At 35.0% G+C, this 14,064-nt stretch overlaps 1 protein-coding gene across 2 annotated transcripts in view; it reads right to left on the bottom strand.

The window, feature by feature from the left end:
* BCKDHB (branched chain keto acid dehydrogenase E1 subunit beta) overlaps positions 1-14,064 on the bottom strand; it is a 144,595-nt gene that overhangs the window by 111,796 nt on the left and 18,735 nt on the right. For both annotated transcript variants that reach the window (XM_062571053.1, XM_062571052.1), the window contains exons 4-6: positions 8,920-9,053; positions 8,134-8,289; positions 3,748-3,856 (exon numbers count right to left, since the gene is read on the bottom strand). In XM_062571053.1, coding sequence (XP_062427037.1) covers positions 3,748-3,856; positions 8,134-8,289; positions 8,920-9,053 — 399 coding nt within the window. The remainder of the gene's footprint in view (positions 1-3,747; positions 3,857-8,133; positions 8,290-8,919; positions 9,054-14,064) is intronic.

Consider the following 14,064-nt stretch of genomic DNA (forward strand, 5'->3'; position numbering starts at 1 on the left):
CCTCCATTTCATGCTACTAGGGCTCTCAAATAGCTAAGGTGCGAGCTGGAACAAACTGGAAAATGTTTCCAAGACACCCTTGGCAAGCTGCGCTTCACTTTGGATGTTACCGTTTCTTCCTCAGGTCATCACAACATGGATGTGGTGACCTTCAGGCAATGCTACCATGACACCCCCCTCTCCAGGGGATGACTAAGTACAGTGAAGACTCAAGGCCCGATTTTGTTCTTGTATCCTCTGTGGGCAAAGGCTTGTTTAGATAGCAAATATTAACACAGAAATGAATGTCCATTTAATAAGTATATTTAGTTTTACCTCATGTCTGAACAAACACACAACATATTTGAATAAACAAACCTATATTCATTTGTGAACACATCCACCTTATTTCCTTATTCAAAAAAATTTAAGCATCTTTGAGATGAAGCAATCGTAATATCCACACGATAGTCACACAGAAATATTCTACATTAGCTCTCTCTTCCACCTTAGAGACTAGCTTTATGTCTCAAAAAGACTTGAGCATTAATCCTTTTTTCCCCCAGCTGTTATGAAAATCTGCCCTTGAATCTTGAAAAAGCCTCTCCTGCAATCAACAAATCTGCACATTACAACTGGCATTGGAAATAACATTTGAGAGTGACTGGTAGGCCTTTTTAGCTCCTTAGATAAAGTATGCATCAGAAAAATCAGAAGTTTGGGTCCACATGAGAGCTTCTACAAGACATCACTGACCTGGTATGCTGTTTAGCATTTCCCAAAAGCAACTTGAAGTTTTATGTCCTACCTAACATAGATATATACTCTTCTATCACTTGCATGCAACAGTGAATTTTCCTATTAGCAACACTGGGGGCAGAAGCAGAGAAGCAGAAGAGTTTTTACAAATCGTTAAGTATCTACTACTCACATGAAAAATGAGATGATCTTGTGTTTCAAAAACTAGCCCACTACTGCCTATTTTCAGCTGAACTTTCAAAGATACTAACATCTCTGAACAAAACATCATGGATAGCTGTTTACAGGTCCCATAGGGAGACAGAAAATTAGATTAAAGTAGAATGATGGAGCTCAAATATCTATATTCATTTTACAAGCAGAAAATCTACCTTCTGTTACCTTCATTCAGCCCTTGATTTTTCTAATGCTATCACTAGGCACCTGCTGTAACAGCAAGCATGAAGTTCTCTGCAAGAAGGATGTCAGTTCACAGAAAATTTGAACTAAGAATTTTATGTTGGTGCTAACATAATTTCATTATTCAATGCCTTAACCACTGTGATGAAAAGAAAGAAAATGATTTTTTGTCTTGATTTGATAGCTTCTAGTCATCAGAACAATGAAGTTCCAATCATGGTTGGGGTTTATATCATAGTATATCTACATTTTCTTCCTCTTAAAAAGGTACCAGTATCAAACTAGAAATTTCCTGTTAGAAGTCAATCCTTCTGCCTCTGGATCAATCAATTATGACTACTCTGGTCTATTCTCAATTTCACCAGGCCACTCCTTTCACTGGTGGTATTACAATAAATCCTGACCACAGTCAGCACAGTAAGGAACACTCAGAGGTTAATTTTCTATGAACTGCACAAAAATAACAACCATTTTCCTCTGGTTCATGTTGACCCAGATCCCAAAGCACAACTAAACAGCTAGCAAGATGGGCTAGTAATACCAGACAGAGAGGTTTTCAAAGCAAATGAAAAGAGCATCAAAACCGTTGCCCATAATAAAATAATGCCCCTTTATATTTTACAAATAAGAAAGTCCACTGCAAATTGTCTCAAAATGATAGAAGAAATCATTGTTACAAATGTCCCTGCCAAATGTTGGCACAAATATACTACAAATTTCAGCCTTTATCACTAAACTGATCTTCTTAGAAATTTTCAGGCAAAAATATAATGCCTGTGAAAAGAAGGCCAACAAAATATTTGGAAAAAATCACTGTCTTTCAGAAACTAGTAAGATTATCTTGCAGTAACATGCTGGTTGGTTATTGACTAAAATATAAAACCACAGTAACCACTGTTTCAGCATGTCTTCACTCAGTTTTTCAGTTACGGGGTTGAAATTTGCTAACTAGAAGATCTAGTAATCGTTTTATTGGTCATTTCTCCATATACAAAAACCTCATTATAGTCTCCTTAGCTCTGGAATGTTTTTGACATGCAGTTCTTCATTCCGCTACGAAAGCAAACATGCTATTAACACTACAGTTCTTGTGACTTGTAAATACTGAAAAACATGAAGGAAATCGTTGTTTTAAAGATATCATAGGAATTTTAAACTTTTATTTTTGTTTAACAGGATTCTTTTATAAGATTTAACTTCACTTTCTAAGTCTTTTCATCTAAATCAAGTCTCAAAGGCCTTTATCACTGAATTTCAATAACAATATTAGTTCTCTAAATACCATGATCTTAGGGAGTGAGAGACTCAGACAAAAAGATCAAATCACACTAAAAATAGTCTCACTTTTAGAAATGTATTGCTACCTAGAATTCTGAGTCTTTTTGAAAACATATAAAGAAATAAGCACGTTTCCCAGGAAGTATCCAATTTCTTCCTGAGTTGTTCTGATAACTTTTTGCAGCTTTCAAGTCTACTTTTTAAAAATCTTTGTCATGTTGTTCCTTGAGTCTCTTCTCTAGGAAAAGGGTAAATTTGCTAACAAAATGAGTGCAGTCATGCAAATGTGCTGATAAAAGCTCCAAAATAAAATATGGACAATATTTTGCCCTTAGCTTAACTTCAATCTGCACACAAAGAGCCAACTTACAAATGTGACTGACAAATTTAAGCACAGTGGATATATAAAGCTATGTTACACAGAAACACTGAAGGGAGCCAAAAGCTTGAATTTTATTTTTTCAGTTGCTCATCCAATTAACTTGCCTATCTCCATACGCAAAATCTTTTGTTCACTGTCTATTTTCAGTCCAGTCTCAATAGTCCAAAGAAGACAACTGCTGCGATGAAGACAAGCCACAGCAGATTGCTCTGTTAATAATGACAACTGCTAAAACTACTTTGAATAAAGAAGTTCAGTGACTAAAACAAATGATACCAAGTAATTGCAATCATGCTTTCTTCCAAGTAAAATTATTAACTTAAGGTGTAGATTTTCAAGATTTCAGAAATGAAACAGCTCAAAGACATTTTAACTTTGTGATAACAGTGATGTCTAGCTCTTCTGGAAAAATAGAAACAAAACTGGATATTCTAATACTTAGAGTTATTAACATGAAAACAGTAAAATGTATATTGTCTTGTCCCACAAAGTCTCCAAACAACTCCATAACTTCAGCATCCTAACAAAAGGAAGTTTATCCTTGGAAGATTTAAGGTATAATCCTTCAAGCCATCAAATGCCCACTTTTCTGAACAGTTTAAGTATGTCAAACTTAAATAATCATGGCCTGTTCATTTGCACACATTTCCACAATACCATTGGATATGGGTAATTTCTTTTAGCTCTACTCTTCACTTTTTAATTCATAACTGTATAAACCATTCCAGTTCCAGAGTTAACTAGGCATCAGTCAGGCTGTAAATGTTCACCTGTCTTTGCATGTAAATTTATAAGTCTTACTCAGTTCTCACAATTCCTCTAAGAACACAGCCATCAAAAAATTAAGAGACAAAAAAGCATATCTTGAGACTTCTCCTACACTATCAATTTAGCTATGACTACATAAAATAAACAGTGTTTTATTGGAAAATACAGCACAAATATTTTACCTGCAGCTCGGTAAAGTATTTTAGGTTCAAAGAATATGCATGGATTTTTGTCCTCTATGCATGATAGCAGCAATCCTTTGGCCTGAACAGGACTTCTTGGAATAACAATCTGTAAAAATATTTTTAAACAGTTTAGTTAAAATGTAATTCTGCTACAAGATTTATCAATTAGCATTGCAATGAGCATAGAATACAGGTACTTGATTGCCTTCAATAGAATTATGCACAGATTGAGCAGTAGATACAAAGTGTATTAACATCAATGTTACGTTACTAAGAGTCACACTAAATTTTGAATTTTTTTATTTTGTTCATTAATGAGGCTTGAATAGTTTCCTTCTGTACCATTACTTAAATATTTAATGGTTCTCCTCAGATCAGGTAGAATTCAGTTTTCCATAACATTTTGAGGTAGACTGAAGACACGAAAGCCTGTCAACTTCAAAAACTATTAAAGTGTCACTTCAGTAAAACATAGATGGATGACAGAATTTTCAGCTGAGTGATCCTGAGTTGTTTGAGTAAAGATTCAAAGTGTGGCCTGGAAGGTCTTCAACGTTCGTGCAGGAAAGTCTGAAAACTGAAAAGGGAAGTAGAGTTGACTTCCTTTACTTACGGCAGAAGTCTGGAATTTGTTGGTTTTGGAAGTTCAAATCGATATGAAACTATTATCAAATAGGGAAAACAGTAAGCAAAGGCTCCAGGTGTCATTTAGATAGTTGGAATGAGCCCAAGAAAAAAAAAATAAGATTACTTTTCCAACAGAATAGGAAATTATAAATGATCTAGATATAGTCCCAAATCAAATTTACCTAAGTTTTCACCAAAGAGTGTTGATTATGATAATGAACATAAAATCACCAAAATATCACAGTCTAAATGAAAAAAAAAATACATAAAAAATAGAGAGCTCAGTTCCCTCAGATTGGAAGGACCAGTTAATCTGCACCCCAGAGATCAAAGAGCTATCACATGCAATGTCAAAAGTCTACTTAATAGCTATCAAATGGTACCAAAGTGGTACCATCTGACCAAAACCATTAGTTGTAGCACCTGTTAAAAATCCAGGTTTAGACTGATCCAACTACAGGCCCATTAACTACCTCCAGTAGATTGCAAGGCTTTAAAGTAAGTTTTTGAGAGTAGTATTTATCAGTATAAAAGGAAAGTGCCAGAACACAACCTGACTTAAGCAGCTATCTATAATGTCAAATTAATTTGACAACTCACTTTTCTAAACAGGAGAGATCTAATTATTCAAACTTTAATAAAACATTTAATAACTGACATAGAAAATCAGACATATAATGTTACTTGTTTAGCTCCTTAGGCATGGCTTTTAGGACAGACTATTTACTTTATTCATTTATGATATTTAAGTCAAAATGTGGAGTGTATAGCATCTAATGTACAAGACAGTCAGCAATAATACAGAGGTTGAAACCAAGGAGAAAGACTTAAATCACACTATTTGACAAAAAGCAAAAGGAAACTGAGCAATACAAAAGTCACACATATAGGGACTGAATTTTTGCTATAAATTTAGAACTCAGCAGTAGAAATTCAGATAAAGAGTGAATCTATTATTTGCTCAAAGCATGGCTAGGACCCTTTGTAGTACAACCATAAAAAAAGTCATAATAGAGACAAGGAAGTATTACTGCTATTGCAAAAATCACTGCTAGAAACTCAGCTGGAATACTTTGTGACTGTATCATCTGTTTTCAAAGAAAATGAAGGGAAATAGGTACCAAAAGAGCTTAAAAATATATTTAATCTATCTTCAGTAGTTCAGATCATTTTGTCTAACAAAGCAAAGACTGAAGGGAAAACAGTAGTTCTCTTAGTACAGGGAACATAAGAAGACAAAGGACAGATAAGTTAAAGATACAAGTTAGTCATGAACAAATTTAAGCTGGAAATAAAAAGAAAGTTTCTAGTTGTTATGGCAAAAATTCTGGAGCTGTCTCAGTGGAATACAGGGATTTAACACGATAGTTTTAGGAGATAGTTTGATCCATTAAAATGCTTATAAGAGCAGACAAAAGATACAATGATCCAACGATCCTTGCCACTCCAGCAAGTTTTGCCTTAAGCACTAGTAATTACAGTCTTTCCTCTGAATAGCTGGTGCTGTGCAAATGCTACATTGCCTGGAAAATCTAAACCTCATCTTTTACCAAAGGAAAAACAGTATAACAACCTGAAGTCAGGAACCCACTGCACAGTTTTGTAAGAAAGCAGTTTTAAAAGCAGTCTTCCCCAAAGATGCATCCTACCCTCCCCAGTTTGAAACAAAGGGCCTTTTTTCCCCATATTTGAACACATGCACAGATGTGGAACTTCAGCACAGGCATCTGAGTCACAGCTTCATGTGGACACCTGGACACATACAAGGTTTGGGTACATACGAAAAATGGCTTGTAAATTTGAAGACAAAACCTTCACTGAATTAACATTCCACAACTAGCACGTATCTTTGAAACAGACAGGTTTTAATCTTGGTAAAGAAGCAGTAACTGTTTTAAACATTAACTGCATTAATTTATATTGTTGAAGTGTGTTGCTTTTAAAGATTTGATATTCAAAACATATGGAGTCTAAGGCATTTCTCTGTACTTCGAAAAATGCAAATGATGAGAAAGAAATTAAATTATGTGATAAAATTCTGACTTTCTAACTCTTTTGGGGGACTAAGTACAGCAATACTAGATTGCACTAGATTAAAAAGGAAAAGTTATTCACCAGAGTGGACACAAAAATCTCAGAATTTTGTTCAGTATAAAGATTTAAGAGTGATCCACAAGATAACAAATAGATATCTAATATATGTTCATCATTATCTCACTGATTGCTAGAAGTTAAGTTGTTCTTCTTTATCATAGTTTTCAAACAAGTTCAAGAAACTATCTGTATAAACTACAAAATCTTCTACAATGTAGTTGAATTTTGCCTATATAGGGACATATTTTTCAAATTCAGTACAAGAACCCTTCAAAGATGATATTCTTGACTGAACTAACATTATTCTGAGTTCTCTGCATTGTGCTTTTTAAGCAAAATTGTTTTCTTTCCCCACTTCCCTGGCTTCAATTAGTAGATGGTCAATTTAATAGTAATTTTCTGAACCAAGCTTTTTTTGCAATGGTTCACTTGATTTAAAGCCGGTTTTCCAGTTCTGCGCTGACAAATTTTCCTCCCAATACATACAGCTGTTTTTCCTAGCAGCACCAACTAAAATCAGAATCAAGTCTTTGCTGCAGTCACAGAACAGGATTCTAAAGCTTCTGAATCCCCCTAAGAATTTCTACTGAAAGTGGCTTCATGGAAATTGTCAATTCTGAATTACTTCCGTGCCAAAGTTGATTGGATATTATCAGATATTCAGGAAATACTGTGCAATGAAACAACACCCAAGGATAAAAAAATGCACTCTATTTCTCAAATACCATGAAATAAAATGTGAATAACATGCAATCAAATATGAATAGTAAGACTTTAGCTCTTATTTGTGTAGGTTTCTGCATATCTTTTGTTTGCTCACTTGTTTACTTAAAGAGAAACAAGCAGGAAGAAGGACTACAGACTCCTTGCAAGAGTGTAACATCTGAAGTTTTGAAAACACCAAAATCACATAAAGACAGTATTTTAACACCAGATAAACAATGAACATCTGTCTCAAGCACATAAATACTATTTCTGCTTCATTCAGATTAATCAACCTATGAGTCATTTCTTCAGTAGACTGGATGCCAGCTAATCCAAAAGTACAGGTCCATAGACAAAAATTTATTCAGGAAAAATGGAGAGCTTGCAAAGAGCATGCTCTTAATACAGATGTATTCATCTGAGATGACTAGGCCCCTCCCTCACTCCTCCACCAGGAGGTCAGTCCACAAGCTAGGATCCAACTTTCAAGGGATACCATTTTATCATGTAGAAAGCTTGCCCCTCAAATTACCATTCACATAAGATAATTTGATAACGTCCTTAGGAAGACAGGAGAAAAAGAGTATTAGTTGCTAATATTAGGTTTTATCTTCTATACTATATTGGACACAGAACAAAAGTAAAATGTATGCTTTTCAAGCATAAAGCACAGGTACAAAGTATACTAACTAGACAAGTTCAGATTACTTCAATGATGACTATAAATTCTTAAACTCTTGACACAGTTAAGTTTTGTAAGTTGAAAACTAAACAGTTTTCAATTAACATGCTTGATGCAAATTTTTGTTGTATACTTCACTACTGTTTTAGTCTTAATGCAGCTTATGATTTAAAACTCAAGTTTGCTCTCCTGCACTCATTTCTCTGCCTACATCCAGATTTATCATTAGTGAGGTTCAATCAAGATGGACCTTAGCAAAAGAAGAGTTACTGTACCTTTATTCCTGGACAGTGAGCAAAAAATGCTTCCGGACTTTGAGAGTGATACAGTGCACCATGGCCCACACAACCCCAGGGGGCTCTGATGGTAAGACTGCCACAGTTGAACATATCTCCAGAGCGGTAGCGATATTTTGCTGCTTCATTAACAATCTGGAAAAAAAAATTAAACCTATCATATAGTAAGATTCAGTTCATTACCTTTAACTATGTGTCAGCCTCTATAATGCATGAGATCTATTTCATAGATCTATTCCATATATGCCAGTCAGAGAACCAAATTAGAAGCAAAAGAACCCTATGAAGACAAGGGAAGTGTAAGCATTTTCCAAGAGAAGTGAGGCAACAATTCAGAGTACTCAGATGTCTGTAGAGTGGCCATACAGCCCAGTAGCTTTCTCATATAAGTCACAATACTGTCCACTAACTCAGTTCAAAGATTCATTTTATCAAATGGCCATGCAACAGGCTGCAACAGCATGAAGTGGGAGGTGGTGTTGGAAAGGCACAGTTGCAGAATTAAGGCTGCTTAATCCAATACTGCCACAAAACCAAAAATAAAAACAAGATGACATTTGCTTCAAATTGCACCTTTAATTTGCATTATTTTTCAGTCCTCAGTCAGGCCCCTGTACCTTCCTGTTTACTTAAAGCATGCATAAATATTAGTAATATGGCTGTAAATATATTTGCTAAAATAGTAGATAAAAAACAAGCATTAGTACTATCAGATGAATCATTTAAACAGTCGTAAGATTTTTTATTTTATTTACTAGTACTAACCTGATCAAAAGCTGGAAAAATGTAATCTGCAAACTGAATTTCTGCAATGGCCGTAGCACCTGCAACAGCAACTCCAATCCCAAAACCAACAATTCCTTGCTCACACAATGGTGTGTTAAAAACTCTGTCTTTACCTACAAAATTAGAAAAAATTCCTTTAACATACCAGCAATAAGTAAAAAACACTACCTTTAGGCCCAGAAATATTCAAGTTGAGAACAAATCAGCTGCAGTTAAGCGTACAGCCTTTTAGCTGGGCTTTTTAGTTCTAGCAATCATAATCATCAGAGGTAATGATTCTTTCAGTCTATTTTGTAACAGCTCAGAGGAAGAAAAGGACAGACAAATGTAAGATAAGAACAGTTTTTGTAACTTACAAAATTCTTAACACTTCAAAGAAAATAATTTGTTCTGATGTGCATATAGATAAGCATGCACACTCACCCTTATTTGGGATGAATGGAATACCTACATGCTTAAAAAATTACAATAGAGAAGTATTGTTTTTTTTTTCCTCACAGTCTAAATGATCTGTCCATAACAAATGCAGGTTCATTAACCAGGGCATCTGTATGAAGGCATATCGTCACCCCACATAAGCAATGCCCATTGAAACATGTTTGAGACTGCACTTACCAAAGCACTTGGTTTGCCTCCATAGCAAGAAGGAAGCCATTCCTGCTGTAGGAGGCATAAGACTGGAAATCAAATATTCTGCTTTCCACATCTAATTTTCACTATGAGAGTGCAAAGAGGTCATTTTAACCTTGACACATTTCAGAGCCATTTTCAGGTTCTAAATATGCATTAATCTAAAAGATAACCGAAGACAAAATTCAATATGTGAAATTAAAAACAAAAAAGAAAGGAGAATGTGTTTAAACACCACTCCAATTTGTTCTATAAGACACAATTACATTATCTGCCAGCAGTACTACCTTGGCAAATCAACATGAGACTTAGCAACGCTATTAAATTTTCCTTTTCAGCACTGAGAAACAAGACAGTAGGTTTCTGTAGGCATGTATTACTATTAGGCATGAATATGCCAAGATTTCAAACTGAATGGAAAAAAGTGAGCAAGTTACACATAATGGGTATACAATAAGCTAATACTACTAAATAGTAATCAAATAATGAACAAAATAATAATAAGGAAAATCATTACAACAAAAACTAATTTCAATAGTTGAAAGTTGATAAACTGGAGAAAGGGAAGATAGCAAACGGTTTGAGAAAGGGATGGTAAGAAATAAACTGTTATCCACAGCTCTACTTATGACATACTAAAGGGAGGCATGTTTTATTTAGTATTAGAAGTGTTTCATCTTCACACATCACCCAGCATAGCATTGTCACATGGTCTGTTACTTGGTCTTCTGAGTTTCATATTTCAAGGGTTACTTTTTTGGGGGGCAAATCAGGAAATGGTTTTGGTTCTTCTTCTGTTTCCTCCCAGCAGGAATTTGATTAAGACACCACATATTTAATGCAGGGTTAAATAAATAAATGCCATCCAATTATATTAATATTTTGGTATTGTCAGTGAGGCTGCTCAAACCATCACAACTCTGAAGGGCTGTCACAACTGCAGGATACTCCACAATTTTACACACAACAGATGAAATGTTTTTAAACATCTTAAAGATTGTGGGTGGAAGAAGGTCCCACTTTCAACTTTGTCATTCTAAACTTCCACAGCTTCTGCTCATTTCTCATAAATCACTGTTTCAAACATAAATCATAGCAACCTTGAGTACTTTTAAGGCACAGGTACACTTGGTTGCTTCTTGTTTATCAATTAATCTCCAAGGAACTTCTAGCTTACATTTCTTCTGCTGTTGCCATTGGAGATAAGAGTGTTACCATAACTAGCTCAATAAGTAAAACTGAATTCCAGATTAACAAAATTATTGCATAGCTATTGGAAGAAGTTATTTTGTCATTCAGGTGTCCACGAGACATGTGGTATGACTCTGATCAACTCTAAATCACAAAGTATCTTGCAGGTCAGAGAACATTTTACAAACAGAAAAATCAATTAGCTCTTGTCCCCAAGATAATATATGAGCAAGTTAAAGTGATTTCTAGGTGTGGGTCATCTGTACTTTGTTTCACATTACCTAGGAAGAAAAAAAAACACACACTAATAATCTCCATAGGTACTGTGGTTGAAAGCAACCTACAATTCAACAGATTTAAAATAGCACACGAAGATGGAATGTCAGTAACTTAGTAATATTACCACTTAGCATTGCTAGGTATTTATTTTACTAGTGTGCCTTAGCCTTACTAGTTGATGTATTTCTATTCATCTCGTGTTAGTACTACCAATCTGCCTGGCACTGTGCCTGTGTAAAAACAGGCACAGCCCTGAAAGCCTTACTTTCTAAATAACAGTAAAGGACAACAGAATGCTCTGAGAGATCTGGAATTAGGCAAGATCTTTACTGGAAAGATATAGTTTGTTTTTATTTGCTCCATAAATTATGCTCACTTCTGATAGACATCAATCATTCCTCAGCCTTACTGCTGAGAACTCTAATAAAAAGTGTTTCAAAAATGCACCAGAAAGGAATTACCTCTTAGGAGCTGACAAAAAGGGCAGGATTTCAATCCGATCAGGACTATTCCTGTCCCATGGAGAAGATGGCCCATTGGCTTTCTGGACTATTTCATCCCATTTCTACAGAACTCTAGATCAGTAAGTAAGTCCATAGGATGAGGAAGAAAAATGACACCACAGGAAGGTGAAGAAAAGAACTGAGGAGAACAGATTATTTTTGAAACTAGAGACTGTACGTTATTTACACAAATTGTTCTCATTCCTGAAAGATGGCTGTAAACTTGGTTACCTGAGGGCTTACTCAGAGGCACACTGGCCTCTGCTTCGTTAACCGAGCAGGGCCTTGGCTGCAGCCACCAGCACCACCTCAACTGTCTTCACCAGCCAAGCACAGATTAAGCATCTGCTTTCCTGCTCCTCAGGACCCAGTGTAATCCAATGACCAGGCAGCTTTCTTTAACCATTTTTTTTAAATCAAGGCAATTCTGGAGAAAGGCACATACCCAGCCTCAGCCCATGTGTACCAGCCGCACATCTTGCTGTCCTCTGGGAGGCTAGGAAGCCCCATTTCAGATACAACCCAAGACTTGGCTATTACATATCTATCCACACCACTGCAAACAACTAGCAAACATCTCTCCTCTTGACGTAATCTAGGTGCCTTGAATTGGGCATCTTTCTTAAACTCTTTCACTGAAATTTCCCTGAGTTTTTAAATTAATTTATTAATATTCCCAAGACATATTATGCCTGCTTATATCTTTTGGCAGATCAGTCTATTGGCAGATCAGTCTGTTTCACCTTACTCACTTACTTGAACTTTTGATCATATATAGGTATTGTAAATCTCCAAAATATTTTGTTAACAATTTTCAGAGGTGCCTGAAAGCCAAGTACATTAGCAAGCACAATTTAGTAAGTAGTTGGAGCCAGCGGGCAGGGGAGGGAGGAAGGAGGATATTGGATTTTAACTTCTTGTCGTTTGCCTGGAGTATGCTCTTCTACTTGGTTAGGATTTTTCTCTCTCAGACACTACTCACGTCGCCAAAATTGAATTTATGAAGCCAAGTCATGAATGCAGTACAGCTATCATAAGAATAAAACAGGCTGACAAAGATCAGTCACATATGAAAAGGATCTAAGATCTTCCTGTATCAGCTAAAATAAAAGTACATTAAATAAGCAGGAAGAGCTACCCTCAATATATGAGCAAAACAGTTATTTGCTTGTGATAAAAAAAGCTATGGTGTGTAGTGGGAAAACACAAGGGAAGTGTCAGTAGAGAAAGATATGATTTGTTACACAGAATAAAAAGGATGCCAGGCAGATGCTTCAATAGAACTATGTTCTGCAAGCATGAAAAACAGAATAAGGAAATACCAAAACAGATAACAGGAAGAAGATATTCAGTAGCATGTAACTGGTAACCAGAATGTAGCTTAATCAGAAAAGAAAGCTCTGAAAAAACTAAGTTAAAAAAGAGACTGAAGCAAAAACATCAATTAAATTCACAATAAAATTTAAAAATTGAAACCAAAATATTCAATCATCATTTTCTTTTTCTCCACATAAGTTTCTATTACATGTTAACACATACTAACTTGCTAAAATGCAAATGTAAGCCTTGTTTAAAATTCTACTACATAAACTACATAAGAAACAGAGCAATATCTAAACAGAATAAAAACAGAATAAAGATTGTTGAGGAGGGCCCAGAAAGATCATACTAGACTTGCCTAATCTTATTCTCTGTTAACAGATTTTTTCAGAGTAAGTTGAAATAGCATTATATACTGATTCTATAAATAAGTTTATCACCCTCATACTGAAATGTACTTGAGCTATTCTGTAAAACAAATTTCAACTAATAATCTATTAAAAAAAAATCTTTTGAATTATTTAGTATCGATTTGGGGTAGGTGCATGGACTTAAAAGCATTTTGGATTTACCACACTAATATTCCTCTACAATTCAAAATATAAAAGACATCCTAATAAGAAATCCAAAATACTATTAAGATATTAAATTGGAGACAAAAAAACAAACTATAGCTTTCTACAGAATTTAGTGTTTCTTGTTGTTGTTAATAAGATCTGATTTTTTAAGACAAGAAGTTATACATCTCATTAGAATAAAACAAATTGATTAATTTCTCTGAACACTGAAAAGCATATAGTATGGCTTTAGCCACTGATTTTTATATCTATAATATGAAAATTTTTAACAAAACTAATACCAACTATATAAGCTAACACTGAAAATTTATAGGTATTAAGCCCATGGATTTTCATATGTTTTCAAACTATGAAAGGAAGCTAGTGTTGATAAATAGAAAATCATTCATATCATCCTTTGCAAGCTGTTCACTCAACTGACATCTAACTCAAGCGGATTAATAACCAGCGATGCTTTTTCTCCTCATATTTCATTTCCATCTCAATGGAGAAACATTTCCTAAAAGGTATCCTTGCATCTACCACGCAGCTCAAAATAGACACAAATTCCACACGTTGATGTTTTGCTACAGGTGAAAGCAGTATCTCTGCGTTATCTGAAACCATGTACGTCAGCCTCCAAA

The sequence above is a fragment of the Rhea pennata genome, chromosome 3, assembly GCF_028389875.1.
Source record: "Rhea pennata isolate bPtePen1 chromosome 3, bPtePen1.pri, whole genome shotgun sequence".
In the NCBI taxonomy this organism is placed as follows: Eukaryota; Metazoa; Chordata; class Aves; order Rheiformes; family Rheidae; genus Rhea; species Rhea pennata.